Source organism: Eretmochelys imbricata, chromosome 10 (assembly GCF_965152235.1).
Source record: "Eretmochelys imbricata isolate rEreImb1 chromosome 10, rEreImb1.hap1, whole genome shotgun sequence".
Taxonomy (NCBI): Eukaryota; Metazoa; Chordata; order Testudines; family Cheloniidae; genus Eretmochelys; species Eretmochelys imbricata.
In genome coordinates, this window is record NC_135581.1 from 32,351,975 (window position 1) to 32,373,234 (window position 21,260).

General features: G+C 50.2%; 1 protein-coding gene across 3 annotated transcripts in view; it reads right to left on the reverse strand.

Annotated features, from left to right (window-relative positions):
• CLCN7 (chloride voltage-gated channel 7) overlaps nt 1–21,260 on the reverse strand; it is a 56,525-nt gene that overhangs the window by 31,967 nt on the left and 3,298 nt on the right. For 2 of the 3 annotated variants that reach the window (XM_077827938.1, XM_077827940.1), the window contains exons 2-5: nt 7,191–7,262; nt 2,907–2,978; nt 2,421–2,486; nt 821–953 (exon numbers count right to left, since the gene is read on the reverse strand). In XM_077827938.1, coding sequence (XP_077684064.1) covers nt 821–953; nt 2,421–2,486; nt 2,907–2,978; nt 7,191–7,262 — 343 coding nt within the window. The remainder of the gene's footprint in view (nt 1–820; nt 954–2,420; nt 2,487–2,906; nt 2,979–7,190; nt 7,263–21,260) is intronic. The other variant, XM_077827939.1, reaches the window with a different exon arrangement.

Below are 21,260 nucleotides of genomic sequence, written 5' to 3' on the forward strand. Positions count from 1 at the left end.
GCAGTTCTCCCCACTCCCCCGACCAGGGACAGAAGACCGTGGGGTGAAGAATGCTGGCAGTTTTTAATTGAAATAGTTCTGGTTTTTGGATGTCTGCCAGCTCTAAGCTGACATGTATTTCAGTCAACAGCACGGCAGCTCCAGCACTGAGCACACGGGGCTGGTCTGCAGAGCGAGGGGCTGCCGTTTTCTGGAGCAGAACTGCTCTCTGACCATGAATTGCTGTAGTACGCAGCAAACATATTAGGAATCAATTGTGCAGAACATCGGAAAGGTACCCATGGTAGGCTGGACTATCTGCTCCGAGGGAGTAACAGATTTGACCCATGCTTATTCTCCAGGTAGCAGCCAGGAATCAATCACATTATTCCGTCAGGAACATCTCTGCTTCTCACAGAATCCCATGAGGGTTGGGAGCCCCTCGGCAGGTCTGTCTGCTAGGGGAAACCTCGCTTCTCGGGCCCTAATGAGACAGGACTTGGAGCATGCTGGGCTCCTTATGGTACGGCCACTGTGATACAAACCTCCCCTCCTGACACGGATCACAAGTGCACCCACTACTCTTGGCCCAGGGCATTCACAGATCTAACCAAAGATTCAACTTCCTCCATGGACAGACAGAGTTCTTGCAGGGTTAGTTCACTCAGTGCCAACACACATGCACCTGACCCCACATGGCCATGTCCTTTAGGAGTTCCCCGGTGGGTAATTTACTCTGCTCGCTACTGTGCTGACGGCCTCTTGTCCCATCGCCCAGAGATCACTGCAATACCCTGTCCACACTTGCCCCCATGTCACTTGCTCCCCAGCTGAAGGATACTGTCTTTCACCACTCTGAACTTCAGCCCCGCCAACTTCTCCACCACGATGTCGATGAAGCAGGCGACGAGGCCGGTGAGAATCCCGATCATGGCACAGATGACCCAGCGCTTGATCTCCACTGTTCGGAACGCCTGTGAGAGACAGAGTTGAGACTCCTCCACCCCAGGGCCTTGGCTGATCCTGAGCACAGCACGCTCTAGCTATCCAAATGCACCCATAGGGTGAAGGATGGTGTCGTGCACCTTAACACACACCCCCCTTCCCCAAGAAACGTGACTTTCTCGTCAGTGCTGTTCCCATTGTGCAGAACTAAATCACTAAGTACTCAGGGCAGGGCAGCTCCCCTCCCAGAGAAAAGCTGATCAGATACATGCCCTCTTCTGACACTGGACAATTACAGTCTGGAAGGGTTTTATTTATTCTTTTGAACATTACACGCTCTGGTCTGATCTACTCTTTTTCCTGTCAGGCTGGTGACAGCTGGTAGGATTAAACCTGATTCACTGAAGGGGAAAGGATTTTCATTCAGACAGTTGAAAACAGTCTGTGTTCGCTAAACTGGTATTAGCCAAGACTTTTTCTCTCCCAAGAGTGTCTTGGGTGTTTGAGCTAAAGAGGCGACCCTCCAGCCCCTTCGCTTACAGGCTTAGAACAGCGTTCCTGCACAGGGTGTTTCTAAGGACGTATCACTGACTCATGGAACAGCATCATTACAGTTTCAACCATCTGGTCATCTTAGAACTGGAACGGGATCGAGGGAGCGTCTTCCCTAGGAGCGCGGGAAGGAGCTGATCTGCAGAACTGTGCCCTACTTATCAGTCGGTACCACAGCACATCCTAGTTTGACACTTATCTCCTCAACATCCTCTGTGGTGGAGGCTGATGCAAAGAAGTGGTTTTGCCTTCCTGCAGTGCCCTTATCCTTGCTCCTGTTACTCCCCGGGGGTCCAGCAGACCTGGCAGGTTTCCTTGCTGAAGCACTTAAAGACTTTCTTGTTGTTCTTCCCCGTTTGGCTATTTGCTCTTCCAATGCCCTGAGGCCTCCTCACACATCACCAGTCATGGTGCATGCTCCTTCCTGTTGGTTTCAAGGTCTTGTCTGGGAGGAGACCTGGTCTGGATCTCTTGAAGCATTTAGCTACACTACCTGGCCTTCCTGCTTTCATTTTTCTTAGGGGGAGTCACCTTCTGGGACAGCAATGGTAGTGTTCCCACGCAGTGACTGCAGAATTTAATGTCATCATTTTAGATGTTAAGGCCTTTGGATCAGCTTCCTTCCTAAATATCCCCCTTGCTGACAGAGGGTCCCACGCCAGGTCTCCCCCAAGCAAACTGGCATTAATTAGGCCATGGTCACTCACTGGTTCAGCTGGAAGTGGCCCCAAACGTAGAAGAGTGGGCTCATAAATTAAGTGAGGAGAGTCTCTCCTCTGGGGGCCTGGGGCTAGCTGTTCCCAGAAGCAATGGGTTATGCTGCTGAGAAGCCACATCTCTGACCCTTGGCCCGCAGTGACATTTGACCAGTTTCCACAGGGGTGGCTGGAGTCTCGTCAGGGCTCAGGCTGGCAGGCCGGTGCTGTGGGCACAGCCAGACTCACCGTGTGGTTGATCCGCCTCTCCTCCTCCAAGAACAGCTGGTTTTCGCAGTTGTCGTAGTCCAGGCTCTAGATTCAGGGAGAGGGAAATGCTTTCACTGGGTACCACAGCAGGGGATCTCCTTCCTGCAGGAGTGTGAGCTTCAGCTCTGCTCTGCCCCTTCCCAATGAAACCTACTTCACCCCCACTTGCTCATGCCCCCAGTCCCAGCACTCTTCTCCGCTTAAACCTCCCCCTGCTGTCTGGAACCCCACAGATTACTCTGGAGACAGGTGTCCTGCTGTCCCACAGGGACTTTCCTGCCCTGCAGCACCAGAACAGCCTCAGTGCTGAGGTTTTCCACGCACCAGGTTATAACCCCTCAACTCCACTGCCTCCTCCCATACTCAACGCCACTCGTTCGCTGGCTTGAGCATCACCAGTTTTCAAATAAGTATGAACCAGAATCTTCTAATCCCAATTAAACAGACATCACCTGGGGTGCCTACCTCATACTTGAGCGAGAGCAGCTTCTCATTGTGAGGAATCTCACTGGGAAACTGGTTAGGGGCCTCCGTTTCCTGGGGGAGGCAAAGATCAGGCGTTAGATCAGCCAGGACATCTTATAAGGCATTGCCCCAAAGCAGGGCTGCTGGAGTTTGCCATTTGGAGCAGCTACCCCCAAGTCCCAGCCCCAGTGCTCAGCTACTCTTCCGAGGGACCGGCTGGGGTATGCTTGTTGACGGCATCAACAGGTCGCATCGCCTGCTTCCACGCAGCTCCCGCTGCCAGCTTCTGCCAGGAAGCCTTTCACAAAAACAGGGGTTTGTTCACTGCCAGGGGCTTTAGGCAGAGATGGGGTAGGACAGCATCTGCTCTGGCTGTTCACGCCAGCGTCCTAGATGGCACCATGAAGCAGCCTCTTTATAGCTGTTGACTTTGACTGCTATAAACAGAGTCTACTTAACGAAGCAGGACACACCACTGCCTCAGGCACTGAGAGTCCTGTGCAGAGAGCTGGGAATGCAGCGCAGATGCTGTCTGATCCCAGGGGATTTCCTGCAGAACTAAAGAGGATGGGACTGGCTCAGCATGAGCGTCCCAGTACCAACACCAATCAGCCCACCGAGCTATGAGAACAGCCTTGATGCCACAGCCAGAAACATCCGCCAGGACGGGTGTGCTGACAGCTTTTATTGCTCAACTCATCAGGCAGAGGGGGACCCCTGCTGTACCTCCCTCCAGTCGCCCATTAAGTACAGGGGAAAGGTGAGTTAAACGCCTCGGTAGCAAGGCAACTCCGTAATGAGACACCCTTATCCCAGGAAGGCAGATGGGGAGCTTTTCAAATGCGCAGCACCAAAGCCACCCCTGGTGCAGTGAGATTTGAGGCTGGACGCCCCGTGGCAGTGAAGGGCACCCCCTCCTCTGTCCAACACCGCCTGCCCCTAGCTGCAGCATGCTGGGAAGGGCGGCAGGTTGGACTTGGAGGTGCTATAGCTACTCCAATGTGTTCCCTTGCCCAGAATAAGGAGGTGGTAAGGGAGCTGTGCTATTATAGCTGGCAATTGATGCTCTAAGACCTCCAGCCTGCGGACCAGATGACCTGGTCCCTCGGGAGTGTTTCTTAGGAACAGTTCAAGGCTTTATCGCCATCGTTTGTTCAGGTCTCAGTGACCAAGACCGTCGCCCGAGATACTTCTGCTCAGAAGCGAGCAAAGGCTGGAGGGGTCACCGGTGATGTTTGGCACAGGGCAGGCACATTCCCAGGGCAAGAAAATTCTCCCTCCACCGCAGAGCAAAGCAGGCTCTCAATTAGAGTGCCCACTGGGAAGGGGAGATCTGCTTTAGCTGGGGAACAAGGAGGCAAGGGGGAAACAGAGCAGCCGGATTATACGCTTCCAAGAACTCCGAAACACCCCTGGCAAGTTACCAACAGTGTGCAAAGCCGTTTTCATGGAAATGGTTATTGTTCCCAGGCACCGAGATCTGGGGGGATCCAGGAGCAGATGCTGGAACTCCATTTGCTTCAGACGGTTTGGAGAAGTCAGGCAGGAAAGTACCATGAAGCACCAAGCTAGGGCAGAAATTTCTGTCCTACTGTCCTCAACTACATCGCCAACCCTGGACATTAAAAATCTGGTGTCAGGCCTCCAAAATCGTGAGATTGGCTTAAGAATCATGAGCCATTAAGAAGTGTGGGGGTCTTTTTACTTGCCTTCAGGTGTTAGATCCTTGGGGGGGGGGGCTCACATTTTTAAGCTTTTCTCTGCAAGACAATGAGGGCTAAAATTCTTTCTAAAAAGAGAGACAAGAGTCTCATGTATTCACATGACCCCAGGAGCTGGGGCTTGAAGAAAACCACCCAATATCACAGGAGTTGTGATAGTCATGACAGTTGGCAACATTGGCTCAAACAGGCTTTGTGAGGTCTCCCCTAGCATACCAGCGCATGGCCTAGTGGTGTGTGGCAATGCACAGACAGGTACCAAGAGGAAAAAGGCTTTAAGAGAACAATCCAGCCGTGGATCTCGAGAATATTGTCGCTCCTCCCCTCTCCTGGCGGGAGCACAGCATTCGTTGAGTTGATACAGCGACTGCACGCTTAGGGAAGGGGTGGGGTCCATTTATTTGTGCTCTGCTGTTGTCCTTGGCCCTACAAATCCCTGCAGAGCGCACAGCAGGGAGCACCGGGCTGCAGAGAACAAGAAATGTCTACCTAATCGGGGAACGGTAGCTCTGTTTCTCCGATCCTCCTGCCTGTCCCATTTGTTACATTCACTTGTATCCTGCCTGTCGTGAGTTTGCAAGCGCTGTCGGGCGGGGACAGGGCTGGGGTGTTGGTACAGTACCCAGCACAACTAGGCCCTGATATCAGGTGGGGACCAGCAATACAACTAATAAGAGTGACCAAGGCCCAGCTACAGGATAAGAGAATGGCTCTGAGGCAGCCCTAGTCACAAGTGAAGACCGAACATGTGTCCTAATTCAGACTACTGTAGCTAGAAAGATAAAAGCGTCAGATCAGCAAACCTCAATGCCAGCGAGTCTAGAGACACTTCCGGCTCCAGCAGCAGTGTGAACACAACCCACCCCGGCGGCTCCCACTCAGAGGTGCCATGTGAAATGGTGTATAAGGGTTACTCTAGATCAATCTCCCCGAGGGCCAGCCCCACGCTCCAGGGTATGTGAGGTTCAGGAGGGGCTTGGGGGCAGCTCATGAAGGGGTGGAGGATGAGGGACACTTCTCTGGCCCATGGGATCTGACTGGTGAGAGAGAAAAAGAGAGAGAAAGAGAGAGAGCGAGCGCAGAACCCATCCGTAGAATACAGATTCAGCCACTGGTGACAGGATTTCTCCCTCCACCTAGGGTTACGCCTTCCAGAGAGGAGTGACCGCTCAGCGCCCACTCAGCCTGTCCACTCTTCAGGCAGGGCCCCCTCTCCTGCGGTGTCTGTGCAGGACCCCATTTGGCACCACCGTAACACAAACGGCAACCCAACGGAAATGGAGGGGGAAGCCCAGGAGCGGAGGGAGGCGAAAGCCAGATACAGGATGTGAGAGGGGAAGGGAAACCAAGCAAGCACCCACTGCTCTGAGAGGAGACATAATAGGCCACAATAGAGCAGCTAGGTCTCAGGTGCCTCTTGTCCCCAGAGGGCTGTTTTCCCCATTGGCAGGGTATGTTCTGAACTGGATTTCCACCCCCAGGCCCAGGATCAGGTGAAGCTGGGGGCAGGAATTTTCCACTAGAATCCAGTCACACAGAGCATTCCCGCCCCCGCACAACGAGCCCCAAAGCCCAATCCTGGCACCCAGTGCCCACCCCCTGCCCGCCACATGGACCCCAGTTTCCAGACTAACCGGTCGGTAGGGCCAAGCATGGAGGACAGTGGTCAGCAAACAGCTGAACGCCCCCTTCCACATGGAGAGTACGTGTGTGGGGGGAAAGGGGATCCACCTACGGAAGGGACCTGGGGGATGCTCTGAGCCAGAGGACATGGCTCTTGCCTGCGTCTCTTGCGTGGGGTCAGAGCCGCAAGGACACACTGAAGAGAGCACAGGTCTAGGGCTCATCAGCGGGGAATGGGGAGGCTAGTGGGTGTGAGAGGGGAGTGCAGGGGGAAGTGACGACACGGCAGGCGAGTGGCCTGTCCAGCAGCAGCCCTACAATCCCGAGATCTGGGTCAGACAGCCAAAGCGAGTTTTCCACGGAGCCGGATTGGAGCTCCAGCCTCGGGCGCTCACTGACCCGCCGTGAGGTGCTCTCCCCTGCAGCTGTGCTCGCTGTTTGGTCCAACTCGGCAATGCCACGCATGGGCGCTAAGTACAACTTCCATGCACTTCTTTGGGACACCCCCACCCCCAATACGTGTACCCGTTGAGAGAGTGCTTGGAACAGAGCCCGGAGCACTGGCTGTGGCCGCACGGGAGCTCGGATGCGGTATGGGCAGGGAGCGAGGGAGTCTTAAAGACACAGACTAATTTTTGATTAATCATTTCTCCAAGACACATCGTCCAACTGACCCCAAGTTTTCCAAGAGGTGCCTCCTGGGGCAGGGGCTCCTACATGATAGTTTCCAGGCAGAAGTAGGCAGCTGGTTTTGGTGAGGAAGAGGAACAAGTTAGAAAAAGTAAGTTAGGCTTATAATGGAAAGACAGACCCTTGGCAGTGGGTTTGCCCCCTGCGGCCCACTCTGCTGCTTTGTGAGGAGCCATCTGCCGCAGCCTGGCCTCAGTTACCAAGAAGGGGAACAGTCAGAGCAATGTTTGCTCCTTTCTGTGCCACTCACCAATTCGCGTACATCGTCGTTGAGATCCACACTGCTCAGCTGCCCAAGGCGTAGAAAGGGGGAATGGGTGAACTGAGAGGAGAATGGAAAACTAGGTCAATGCTCAAATATTCCACATGGCCGCAGGTTAGCAAGCCCCAACGCTAGAAGGGAGACATCTGGGTGCCCCCGCTTTGCCCTCCTGACTCTAATACCAAAGGGGGGAAGGGAGGGAAGCAAGATTGACAGCTGCCTGCCCTCAAGTTCATGCTGCACTCGGCCCAGCTGGGGCACTCTCCCTCTCTCTTCTTATACACCGCCTGCATTAGTCAGGCTCCCCTCACTGTGCGTGGCTGTGCTCTGCGTGCTGAGTGTCAGCAGCCCAGGATCTCCTCCTGCAGGCTCACCCTGTTGTATTTGCTGCAGCACATGGGAATAGCTTCCTTTCAGGCCAGGGCATCCCGTGCTTTAGGCCAGCAGTGGCCAAATGCAGGACCCAGGCCTAATGCAACCCATGGAGTTCTATGTTGACAGGGGCCACTAGTTTGTAATGCAGAAGCCATGCCAGTTAAGATGGAAGTTGGTACACCAGGTTCTGGACTTGCCACAAAGTGACCACATGGCAGCTGCAACCTGCCCTGGTTTAGGCAAGTTGGTTGCAACCCTCTGGTGGGCAAAATTTGGTCGCCCCAGGGCTAGGCTCACTTAGCCAGCGATGACAGGGTCAGGAGGCAATTTGAAGCCCTGTCAGAAGCTGTTATTAATACTATTAACAACATTTTACCTTGCCAGAGGCTGGATCAATTACTCCCCTCCACAAGCCAAACGCTACTCAGCTGTGTTTGTTGGAGGAACAACTGAGCTGCTTTTGGGTCATTTCCTTGCATCACGGATAAAGCTCTGCAGACGAGCCTAGAGCTCGAAATGGCCCACTTGCTGCATCAGGGGGCGTTCAAATTTATACTGCCCTGTAACATGATGTGAAAGGGTCTCTCCGAGGCCTGGAGGGGTTAGCTCCTGTGCACTCTTCTTGCTAGTGAGCTCTTGGCCTGTCTCATGGAGCAGAAAAGAGCACGCTGCATTGGCGGCAACCAACCTATCAGCCAGCCGGCGAGGCCCATAGAGCTAGGGGCCATCTGTCTGTCTGTCTGTCTCAAGGTACCTAGAGCCCATCACAAAGGGGCTGATCTTAGCTAGGGCCTCTCCCTCCTTGCTACCTTTCATTCGCCTATTGCAGCCAATCTCCTACCCCATACCACTGTCACGATGCTGCCCAAGCACAGGGAGAGAAGCTCGGAGTTGCTCTTTACTGTGTACGGGGCTGGACACCCCTTGTTCCGCTCCCAGCAAGACTGCAAGGCCCTCTGCAGCCATTCACATTTGGAGACTTTCCTGGTTAAATCTCAGGGTAAACCCAGCAGCCCCCCGGAGAACAGAGGCAGGAGGAACACAAGGGAGGGATGCTGGAACTCTGCCACCTCCAGCTCCTTCCCCTGGAGCTCGGGCAATAGGAGCTGTCACTTGAGACTTCAGCCAGCTCCAGCCAGGCAGGAGGCACTGCTCTCTGCCTGCTTTGGGGGACACCTCGCATCAGCTGCGCTAAAGCAGCTCCCCTGTGCTGCACTGAGTGGGGTCAGCTCACCTGATGCCGCACAAGAGGCTTTTCTCCCCATGCGTCACACAACCCCAGGTGCAGCCCTGCCCATTTCCCTGCAGGGAGGGCCGCTCCAGCGATGCACTCCTCACCCCCGGTCACCATGGAGAGACAGGCCTTTCTACCCAGCCTGGTTCAGCAGGCTGGGGCTCTCCAAGGAGGAAGCGCCACAGCCACGTGGCTCCGAGTTACTTTGGAGAGACTGGACGTTAACCCCTCGCTTCCCAAATCCACCTTCCCTCCCTCCTTGAATGATCTCACCTCACCCACACATTTCCCCAACTCAGGGGCATTACATGGCTCAGGACTGCGGTAACTAAACACACCTGCCTGACTGGGCAAAATCTGCAGCTGTACTGCAGGGAATGCCCGCTGGTCACGATCAGGAAAGTTATTTCCTGGCCTGGAATACAGGATCAGTTAACAACAGTTTGTTGTGCATTTTGCTCTGTGCTCTACTCCACATGACCTGCTCCTGGCCAGGGAGAAACGAGCATATTAGTCTATTTAATCTCATCGCCAGGCGTTCCCACCAAAGCGTTTGACTTGCTCGGGCCCAGGAGGACACGCTGCTATTTGCAAACAGCAACACAAAGCGAAGCAAGCTGGAAGCGGGAGACAGCCCTGAGCCTGCAGACCGAGCGCAACCGAAGCTGCGCGAGGTGTTTCCCAGAGGGGCGACAGCACACCAGGTTCAGGGAGCATTTGCTGCAGCCACGCTCTGCTACCTAGGCACGTTTCAGGCGGGGATGAGCCATGGTGTGTTCTCCAGCAGACAGAGTGATCTGGGAGGACCGGTTCTTCCGCCGGGCAAGTTCCCAGAACCGAGCACTGTCAGCAGAGTTGCCTAATACAGGAGTTTGAGAGCTATTTTGGGCACTTCTTCCAGTCACTCAACATGAGCAAGGGCTGGGCCTATAACCAAGCCCGCAGTGGTGCTGCGGTGTTAAAGGGCCCCACCATGCAGTACCAGAGACGGCGTCCTGCTCCAAAGCAGGGGGACGGACACTTTGCTGGCGCTGAAAGCATCTGCCCTGGCATCTGAAGGGTCACTGCCCTGCAAAGGGGAGCTCTGCCCTGGCAGGGGGGTGGGGGGACTAGCCAATTGGACACTGGAGTTATTTTAATTTACATTTAATGGAAATGAGGTTTCCCAGAACTCACATCTGCCCCTTTCCACAGACCACCTTGGCCCTGCAGGGCCAAGAGGCCTATTGTGAGCCACAGCATAGGATGGAGCCATCTCTGCGGTCAGGAGACTAGCATGGCCTGGCAAAGACAAACGAAGAAACCACCGTCCCCTGTTCCAGCCAGGAGCCTCTGGAATACAGGAAGAGGGGCAGCTCTAGGGGCCTGCAGGCACATTGGACTCTCTCGGTCTTTCCGGGTGGACCGAGAGAAGCAGTCACCGGGAACGGGCAGGTACTAGTCGTTATGTACACTTCATTCAACTGGCCACTGCAGGGAGGCAGCCACTTCCAGCTTGTCTCAAAGGATTCACTGCAATAGCCCAAACAAGCAAGTCATGGGGAACTGAAGGCCCTTCTCCTGATGTAAAATGGGAGGTGTTGGGTATAGCTCCATTAGAGACAAAAAGGTGTTCAGAGACTACAGGGACAGGGGCCTACAAGAAAAAGACACTTTCTTTCTCCAGACGTCTCAGGCCAAGCTCTCCCTGCCCATATCAGAAGTATTCAAAGAGGAGATGCAAGATCCCATTTTAGAACAGAGGAGCTGATGCCTGTTTTACACCCAGGTCACAGTGAGCGGCTGCAAGAGGAGCAGAGGCAGATGAGGGCCCGAAGGGGGAGAGTCACCCAGACAAGTGTGGCTGGGCCAAAATGGAGACGGCTTTCAAACAGGACCCAGACTGACTCCACATCTCCAGATCCTGCAGCCCTGCTGGTTTGGTACCAAGCAGGTTCAGGTGGTTTGGCTATGACGCCACAGGGCTAGATGTCAAGTCGTCCCTTGCAAGGCAATGAGTCTCCCCAGCCAGAAAGAGGCACCGTGAGGAGCTCTTGAGAGGCGAAGGGGAAAGTGGCACTGCCTGACTTCACAAACAGCTCTTTGTGGGCTGGTTTTGTCAGACCCAACTTAGGGCCAGAGCTGTCCCACCGCTGCTGTAATTTACCTTTCCCGGAAGAGCCACCCTCGCTTCCCTTCACAGCCCTCCCCAGACTCCTTTAACATTCACACCCCCTCCAGGAGGAGCTACCACAAAAGTGCTCAGATTCCCAGACCATGAAACTTACCCCTCCCTGTGAGCTTTGGGAGGGGGGACAAAGTCAGTTTAGAGTGCTGGCCACGCAACATGCACGTAGATCACACAGAAGCAGGCCCCTCCCTTCTCTTCAATCTCCAAGCAGCGTGGTCAGGTCTGCAAGCAAACAGGAACCAAGATGCAATCAGCTTGTCAGCAGGATCACAAAACTGTACGCTCAAGCTCCCTTGCCAGCCACTGAGGGTACATCTACACTGCAGCTGGGAGCAAGCCCCCCAGCCCAGGTCGACAGACTCAAGCTAGCCACCCCACCGCAAGGCTAGCACAAGTCTCCGCCCAACGTCCACTCTGCTATTTTTAGCGTGTTAGCTTGAGTCTGTTGCCCCGGACGGGGTGGCTCGCTCCCTGCTGCTGTGTAGACTTACCCTACCTTTCCTCCCCGCTGAAGGCACTGCTTGAGATCCTAATGTTGACACAGAGCAAAGCAATTGCCCATCTGGATTCCAAACCAATGCAGCGGCTTACAGGGCTGGATCTAAACAACCCCTGCAACTGGCACCAGGCTGGGAGCGTTAACCTGAAGCAGGAGTGCACTCCTTCCGGGATCCCTCCATACCAGGAGAGTTTACTCTGCAGGCCCTGACTCCTCCAGCCCCGGGCTTGGCACTCTGGGGTTCTGTGTATTTCTAGAATGCAAAGAGGATACATGAAAAATATGATGTTTTTGTGTGTGTGTGTGTGTGTGTACATGTATAGATATAGACACACACACACACACAGTACCACCTAGTCATTGAGCCTAGATTTGTTTAAGCCTTTGATACCTTAATAAGAAGCCTGAAGTCACCTCTCCATCACTGATCACAAGCAAAAACATTTTAATAAACTTGGGGAGGAAGCCGCAACTAGCCAGTTTTAGCTTATTCCCCTACATCATCGCCAACGGTTACTCAATCTGGCATTCCAAAACAGGTCATGGGAGCCAGTAACAACCCCTGTACTTTGGTTGCCTAACACTTTCCATGGCAAGAGTTTTTGTGACCTTTTTTCAAGAGTTCTCACCTCCATTGCTGGTCGAGGCCTTTGATGACTAGGATAAATGCCAAAAGGGATCATTAGATCATCTAGCCTGACTTCCTGTATGTCACAGGGCACAGAATTTCACCCAGTTACCCCTGCGCTGAGCCCAAGACCTTGGTTGACTAAAGCCTCTTCCAGAAAGGCATCCAGTGCTGATCTGAAGACATCAAGAGATGGAGACTCTGCCACTTCCCTTGGTCGTTTCTTCCAATGGTTAATCATCCTGTTAAAAATGGGTCCATTATTTCCATCTGGATTTGTCTGGCTTCAGCTTCCAGCCATTAGCTCTTGGTATGTTTTTCTTCATTAGATGCACGAGCCCTTTAATACCTGGTATTTTCTCCCCGGGAAGGTGCTTCCACGCCATCATCAACCATCTCTGTTTTTTGAGGGTTTTTGGTGACAGACTAAACAGACTGAGCTGTAAGTCACTCACTGTAATACATTTTCTCCAGACCTCAAATAATTTTTGTGGCTCTTTTCTGCACTCTCTGCAATTTTCAACACCTTTTTTAACATGCAGACACCAGGACTATAAGCAATATTCCAGCATTTGTCTGGCCAATGCCATACACAGAGGTAAAAATCATGGCCGTACTCCTACTCATTATATACCTGCAGGAGCACATTGAGTCAAATCCATTTTAATCATGATTTAAGTCTTCAAGGAGGAAATCTGAATTTAAATAATTGATTTTAATTTTGTTTTGTTTTGTTCCTAGCCTCATTTGCCAGAAGCTGGGAATGGCTGACAGGGGATGGATCCCTTAATGATTACCTGTTCTGTTCATTCTCTCTAGGGCACCTGGCACTGGCCACTGTCAGCAGACAGGACGCTGGGCTAGATGGACCATTGGTCTGACCCAGTGTGGCTGTTCTTATGTTCTTATTTGCACTTTGTTAACTTTCCTAAAGAAAGGTGCATTTTTATTGGTGGTTAACCATTACAACATGCTGAATTGAAACCAAATGTAGTCTTTATAAAAAATTTGGTACTTTTGGCTAACTAGGAGGATACAGGATAGAAATTATATTCCTACCAGGTGCCTTGTTAAAGGTGCCGTGTGCCATGTTTTGGTGCTTAAATAACTTTGAAATATCTGCCTCATGCCCTTCATGGTTTTACACTTAATAGATCTCATTCTCTCCAACCTGGTTTTTATTCATACATTGAAAGATGAAAACAAGTTTTCCTACTAGTTCAATTCCCTCTCGTTTTTTGCTAGCTTTGAATAAACTAGTCCAAATGAAGCACTCACTCGCTCTCTGCGCTTGCTAGCTAAACAGAAACCAAAAGTAATTAAGGAAAAAGTTTTTCTGGGAAACAAACTGGCAGTTATTTACATTTGGAAAAATGTAAGTACTAGAACTTCCTCCATTCTACAGACTGAAAGTAATGTAGATACATCATGTAGAACATAACATTGTGACATTTATAAAGCTGGAGTTGACAAAGAAAGTGAGGTGCTTTCCCCTGGCACCAGTAAAGAATTTAAGAAGTAGCACAGGTTACTAAATTTCAATCTGGGGACTCACTGATGCACCACTTTTTTATTCAAATGATTTGAACAGAGTGAAGTGTAGCCCTTAAAACCAGGTGTCATCATTTCAAATTTAATTTTAATCCGGTTATTTAAAAGGAAAAATATTCAGTGTTTAAGTCAATTTTTATCTACCCTCTCCTCCAAAGACCCCCCTAGCTCTTTTTGCCACAGCATCACAATGGGAGCTCCTGTTGAGATGCTTGTCTGCCATGACTCCAAATCTTTGTCAAGCCCCCGCTTTCCAGGATCCAATTGAACTGTATTTGAATTGAAATTTGGCAGGAAGAAAATCCCCAGACTACAGAAGTGCTTTTCCTTTCTCTCTTGATTCCATCTGGGTTTGGCTGAGACAGACACTGTGCTCACTGACACAAATTGAAGTCGCTCTTTCTGTCTCTCGCTTGCTTCCCCAGGGAAATGCTGGCAGCCTACCAAAATAACTGGACATTCTACAGCTGGGCCCACGCCACCACTGCGCTGGAATGACCTGGGAGCTGTAGCAGCGGGAGGGGAGATGAGAAAGAGCTGGGCCTCCCACTAGCCACATGCGTCCCTGGACTTGGCACATCTTCACAGCAGCCCATCCCCTCTTCCCACCAGGGGCATCACATGGGGCAGCAACTCCCCCCACCTCCCAGAGGGGAGAAAGAACAACGGGCTGGGGGCTCCCCCAGACCCAGCACATGGCACCAGCAGCCCAGCCCAGGGGCAGCTGCCAGCAGGAAAAGGTTGCTAATGTAGTCAGTCCTGTAGATCAAACCTGCTGCTGATGCACAATGGGGGAGGTTGTTAGTCGTTTTTAACTCTCTTCTTTTAAAGGAATAGAAGTTAAGTAAGATCTGCTTTTAACGAAGGTTGCTCGCGTAGCCTTAATTTGACACCCCCCGCCATGTGTACGACTGTCTTTAATGACATGATCACATACTATTTTTTCTTTAGGAGAACTCCTGCCTCACTCAGTGCACAGGCCAGACTCCCCCAGGGGACAGAACTCAGGTTGCAAAGGCAGCCATAAATATGCATTTTAAGTGCTTGACTTTGCAACAAAACATTCTTTTGCATCTAGGCAGATTTACATCAGTGTCAAGCCTAGGGGCCCCTGATCTGCACTGAGGCCTTGTTGGGCTAGGTGCAGAACAGAGAGAGGGCAACACAATCCTTGCCCTAAAGTGCTTGTAAAGGGAAGGGGGCTTTAGCATAGGGTAGAAAGACTAGACACTCAAGTGCTCTTGATCTGACTGGAAGCACCAAGACGTAATTGTATTTTCTGCAGGGGCCTCTGACAGAGAAAGGCTGAACTGAGCTTCCACCTCCAAATTTCATTATGAGTGGGGAAAAAAAATTATCGCACACACATGAAGAACTTTAGGTAAATGCAAGCGAGACCCTATGCACCAGCACTAGCTTGAGCTCCCATACTCTGGAGTTCAATCATGTCGGGTCCACACGAAAGCTGGCACATTGGCCAGATTAAGATTGAGAGTAGATTCTTCAGCATTTGGGGCTCCAACCCCAAGACCACGGGATCCCGCTGAAGAAGAATTCTCCTCTAAGTTATCCTAGGGGCAGTGTAATGCTTAGAGTGGTGCCAAGCCCAGACTGGACTTTTTCCATCAGCCTGGATCGCATGTGGGCAGATGTTTGCTAGAGAGGTGGGGGAGAGCAAATATGACTGACTTGGCTGGTATGATGTTACCACTAGTTGTTACTGTGAAAGACTGACACTATTCTGTAATACCCTGGGCAAACTTTATGGAATTAAGTTGTGGTTCACTGTGTGTGTGTTATTGTGGCACTGGATGTGCATTCTCTAACAGGGATGGGAATGCTAATGTAATTTCCCTGCTTACCAGCCCTCTGAAGCCACCCCCAGGAAAGGTGCATATACCGGTTCACACTGGATTCTCCACGGACCAACTGACAAAGAAAGGACTCTTGGATAAATAGCCTGATGTTAAACTGGCTCAGGGCCTTCTTCCTGATCCAGCAAAGGGACAGGCCTTCTGCTTCACAGAGAGCCCCAGTCTTTAGGGAAGAGTTGGAAGGACTAGGCCTACTGATGCCCCATAAAACTGTGGGCTTGTTCTGAGCTGAAGCTGTGATGAACAGGTAACCACAAGGAATCTCCCTCCAGTGGGTGTTTGACGGATGGCTCCTGTCAGAGCCCGTGTTAGGGTTGGGTGATGCCTGGGAAGGTGATTAGCCCGCAGGTAGGCTTTTTAGGGTTTTTAATGTTTTCTCTGTAGTGCTTTTACTAAAAGAATAAAATAGGCTTTCATAGGAAGCGTTGGGCGTTACCTAATAACTGTAGCAACTGCACCTGGTAACCATCTCTGAAGAGCTAGGGCAGTTTCTGCCACAGCTCAGTGGTACAAAGACACTCGCTACACAGACTTCTGAAGTTGGCCGATTTTGCCAAGTAAGGTGCTGCTGGTTTCTAGCGCAGTGGCCAGTTCATTCGTTTCTAATTGCAAGTTCTAGAAAGAGATGACTCAGGCCACATCATTCCGGGACATGGTCCAACGGCTGATTGCTATGAAAACAACCTCTCTGAAAGGGCCTATAGCAAACCCAGAGTAACAACTTTAATTGGAAAGAAAAGTTTGGCTAAAGTTTATGATATACAGTAAATAGCACTCAAAAGTAATTTCCTATCCCACAGGACCTGCAGCAGGGGTCAGTATAAGATGACATATGAGCAACGACAACGGGCCCACTATTACAGTATGGTTGACCCAGCGTGGTATTGCTTGGCAAGGAGACCAACACAGCTAGGAGCATCTTGCCTGGCAAGGACTGACTCACCCAGGAGCAGAGCTAGTGAGGCCTATGCCCTGCAGATGGGTTACAACCCCCAACAATGAGAATCCACAAGATTAGATTTAGGCAAAAGTAAATGGCCTATATTCAGCCAAACTATATTACATGCACCACGCATGGTAGGTACCATACCAGTGTTCTCCCTTACAGGCTGACTAGCCATGAAGCAATCCCTGTCAATAATGGCATGACTTCCATCAGAGTTAATGAACAAAAACATTGACAGAACAAACACTAAGACTGTGTACACAGCAAACTTTTTATAGGCTCCCAACTTTGCTCTGAAGAACCACAAGCAAGCATTTGACTCAAGAAGCATTTGACTCAACTTAATGTCTGACTTTGTTGTTGATGAGTAAACTAGGCCACTGCCTGGGAAATGTTATTAGAGGGTTTTTTTAATTTCTAGAGAAGGGTCACAGGACATGAATTATTTCTTTTCCTTATCCTCTGCACCATCACATGCCAACAGCCTGGCTCTGGATCACGCACAACATTAGAAAGAAGCTGTGTCCCCATACACCTCCATGCAGCAATTTGAGTGACCACACAGAGACATCATACAGACTGGTGGATTCTATGAAAGACAAGATAAAGATAAAGATATTCAGTCCTCGGGGCCCTTGCTGTAAACTCAGGCTAAGTTAGAGTTCCTAGTCAGATGCTGAATGGGCATGGCAGTAGAATGGCAACTAGCTTGCAAAGCTGCAGCTATGAAACAGTACGATTTTTACAGGAAAGCGTGTTACCATTGCTGAAATACTAGCTGGAAAAGCAATTATGCCAATATTTCATTTGCTACCGAGCTTCTATCACAGGCAGCACAAAGCTACAGTCCTGACAGGCCCCAAAGTTTGTATCAAATCCCAAGGCTAGGAGACTTTAGCAGAAACCTACCACCCACAGGCCAACATGAAGACAATATCTGCCCTGGCCTCAGCCTCCATGAACAACACTTTGTGAGACGCCCTGTACCCCCGCCACCTGCAACTGCTGAGAATGGGCCAGGATGCCTGGATTCTTACCAAGGTGCTACCCCTGGACTATGCTAGGGGCCTGTATCTTTGGTACCAGCCTCTGGTTATCAAACAGCTGACAAATCCATTCCTGCTCTGGCTGCTGGAAGGCAAAGTCTTGCCTTTTAACAAAAGATGACAGCTGTTCAGCGTAGAAAAGAGATGACTAGGGGGATGGGAGAGGAACATGACAGAGGTCTACAAAAATTACAAATGGTGTAGAAAGAGTGAATAGAGAAGTGCCATTTACCCTTTCCCACAATACAAAAACCAGGGGCCAGCAGATGAAATTAATAGGCATCAGTTTTAATACAAAGAAGAGGAAGTAGTTTTTCCAATGGAACACCATATTAACCTGTGGAACTCCTTGCTATGGGATGTTGTGATGGCCAAAACATTACGCAGTTCAAAAAAATAACTATATAAGTTCCTGGAGGATAGGTCTATCAATCGCTATTAGCCAAGATGGTCAGAGACAGACCGCCATGCTCGGGCAACCATAAACCTCTGACTGCCAGAAGCCGGAAGGGGAAGACAGAGGTCAATCACTTCAACTGCCCTGTTTTGTACACTCCCCACAACGTTCTGGTACTGTCCACTACTGGAGACAGGATGCTGGGCTAGACAGACAATTGTTCTGAGCCAGTATGGCAGTTTTTATGTTCTTCCTACTCCCCATCCCACAACCTCCTGGGAACTACCCATGAGCTGAAGAGATCAGTCATCCGAAACTTGACCCCTCCTCCAGTTTTGGGGCCTCTCTCTCTGGAAATACTCCAGGTTCTGCCTCTGCTGCTCCCCAGACCTCTCCTCAGCAGAAGCATAAACCTGAAGTGGTCCTGGTTGTTTCACTGCTGCCTACAAGGCTGAAGTGAAACTGACCAGAGTCTCGTTAATGTCACCTTGGGAAATTATGTGCAGCAACCCTGCAACTTTCTGCAGACTCATGAAATCAGCTCAAGGCTAAGTGCTCACTCCCAACAGGTGAGTGGGCAGGTATACGCTCCAGCCCTGTTGACCCAAAAGGCTAACAATCCTAGGCATGAACTGTTCCAAGACTCCTCAGGAATTTTTGCTTTCTCTAATACAGGTACAGATCCTTCTTCCTTCCCCCTGAAGGAGACACATCCAGGATGCCTCTAAATATAGCCAGCAGGAAGACCTCTGGTGCTATTCCCTGATTGCAGTATTTTACATCTTGCTATCTGAGCTTCTAAACAAGCATGCAGCTAGTCAAAATAAGCATGCACAGATGAATGCAGATGTTAGACTCCCACCAGCCTATAGACTCATACAACAATTTTACTTTTGTTGCATGGTAGGCTGAGTATTTGGGACCAAGCATCCATCACATGGTTTGACAAATCCATCTGCCAACCTATCCTTCTCCCCTCGCCAAAAAAGTTACTCTCAAGGAAAGCAAAGAGACAAAACGAAAGGCACAGCAGGCACCTGACAAGTCATCACCACCATAAAGTTTGCTTTTATCCACGGTGGATCGAAGGCAGGCTCTTGAGCTACATTTCTCAGAATATGTATAACATTGCTTCCTGCCTAGGAATTCAGATTGCTACCTGCCTGGGCATCAGCCTGTTTGTATACTTAATATTCAATTTGTGAGCTAGCTTGGAAAAATATCAGAGCCGATCCAGTCGAATGGCAAGGAAGGAGAACCAAGAGGAGTGTTTTACACAAAGACCCCTTTATCTCAGTATCAGGTGTTAACCACATCCAGCTCAACTGTTCAAGTGCTTCTCAGGAATCTTGAAATCGCCAAATTGATGAGATGTGCCCAAGATTCAAGTGTTTCAGCGTTGGGAGCGCATTGATCTGAATCGTGTGCACGTGCTTAGAGATGTAGAACATAGGAACCACCATGCAAATCCAGACCCCAGAACCCTCTCACCCAGGATCCTCCTGATGGTGGCCAGTACCAGGGCCCTCAGGAGAGCGTGAGAAGCTTCACAGAGGATGGTTATGGAATAATCAGCTCACACAGAGTATCTTCCTAACCCTGCCAGTCCGTGAATGGCTCTCGCTCTGAAACAGAAGAGTTTCTCCCCTTTGAATTCAACATGTGTATATTCATTCTATAACTATATGGATAAGCATATCCCTAAACAGCTCATCCCTTTTAATCCCACACAGCTCCTGGCCTCTGTGAGATCTGATGGCAGTTAGTTGTGCCTTGAGTAAATGACAGTATTTCCTTTCAGAGACACAGCGGGGGTGAGATGGATCAGCTCCTGTTGGAGAGAGGGAAGCTTTTGCGCGTACACAGAGCTGTTCTTCAGGTCTGGAAAGGTACTCTGTGGAGTGTCACAGCTAAATACAAGGTGGAACAGCTAGTTTAGTACAAGTAGTTCACACAATCTGTGACTACACCACCACTGCAGACAAGTATTTCCTTTTCTCATTTTTTCATTTGCTGCCTTTCGTGGCCACTGCAAGAATATTTTATGAGACTGGATAGATAAGATAAATGGGGTGCATTTCTCTACACTACCCACAGGTTTGTATTCTTTTCTTGTGTCTCAGCTTACTCACGTCTTCCACAAGCTAACCGGCCCCAATCTTCTTCAGTCTCTCTTCATGCAAAAGTCCAATCATTTTCATTTCTGAATCTTCCCTATTCCTCTGATCTTTGGGATCCTGTGTTCAGCCCTAGTCTCCCAACTTAAAGTGGACGGATATCATTAATTTGTACCCAGACAATATATTATTTGTAGTAACATTCCCTATCCCATTCCTTATGTATCCAACAGGTTTGTTTTTTGACTGCTGCGTGTGAAGCAGGCAGAGGTCTTCATTGAGCTGTGCAATGTTTGGCTTAGAAATAACTGACATTTATTTTATTTTAATGAGACTGGATGACTGTGGTGATTGGCAATGGGCTTCAAAGCCCTCCATGTCCATGCCAATGGTGCAAATTCAGCCACGTCAGGTGACTGACAGCTGTTACCATTTGGTGTGTGTTCAGAGCCATACAAGTTAGTCGCAGCCTCAGAACCACCGCAACTTGCCAAAAGAGTGTGATTTTAGTTCTCTCTCAGGACAAGAAGGGCTGAAGTCTGAACAACTTGCTACTGCAGAGGGGAGGGACACAATGGCCTGGCAGCATGGACAAGGCTTTCAAAACTTCTACAGCCTCTGCCATACCTGTTCTGATGTCATCAAATTGACAACCCTGGGAGTCATGAGGAGAGGTGCCTTTCACACCGCAACCATTAGTTTGTAGGTCTGGTTTCAAACCACATTTTAATACGCTAGTACCTCTAAGTTTACAATTCACCCTTTTGTCTGCAAATAGGAAGTTTATTCCTCTAGTACAGATCCTTTAAAGCTTGTTTGTGGGTGTAAACATGCAGACCCTTTGATTATCTCTACATTATGGCAACAGTTGAAATTCAGCAGTTAGAATTGCTAGCCAATCACAACCACACTTACTGTAGCGTTCTTTGAACTTACTGCTCCACGTCTTTAGAAACTTCCCAATTCAACAGCCCTAGGTTTCTCTCAAGCCATTTTGTTCAGTGTTCTAACTTGCACAAGGCACTCTGAAGTAAGGTGAAGCACTGCATTACACATGACAAGATGCCAGTGATAATGGCTGGGCAAGGCATTGATCTTCCTCAAACACAGATCCAAGTCTCATTGCTTTTTCAGATTAGGCTTTGCAGGAAAAGGCAAGAAAGCCATTTGTTATTAACTCACCTCCCTTCCTGCACCCACCTAAAACCACACAGGGGCTCT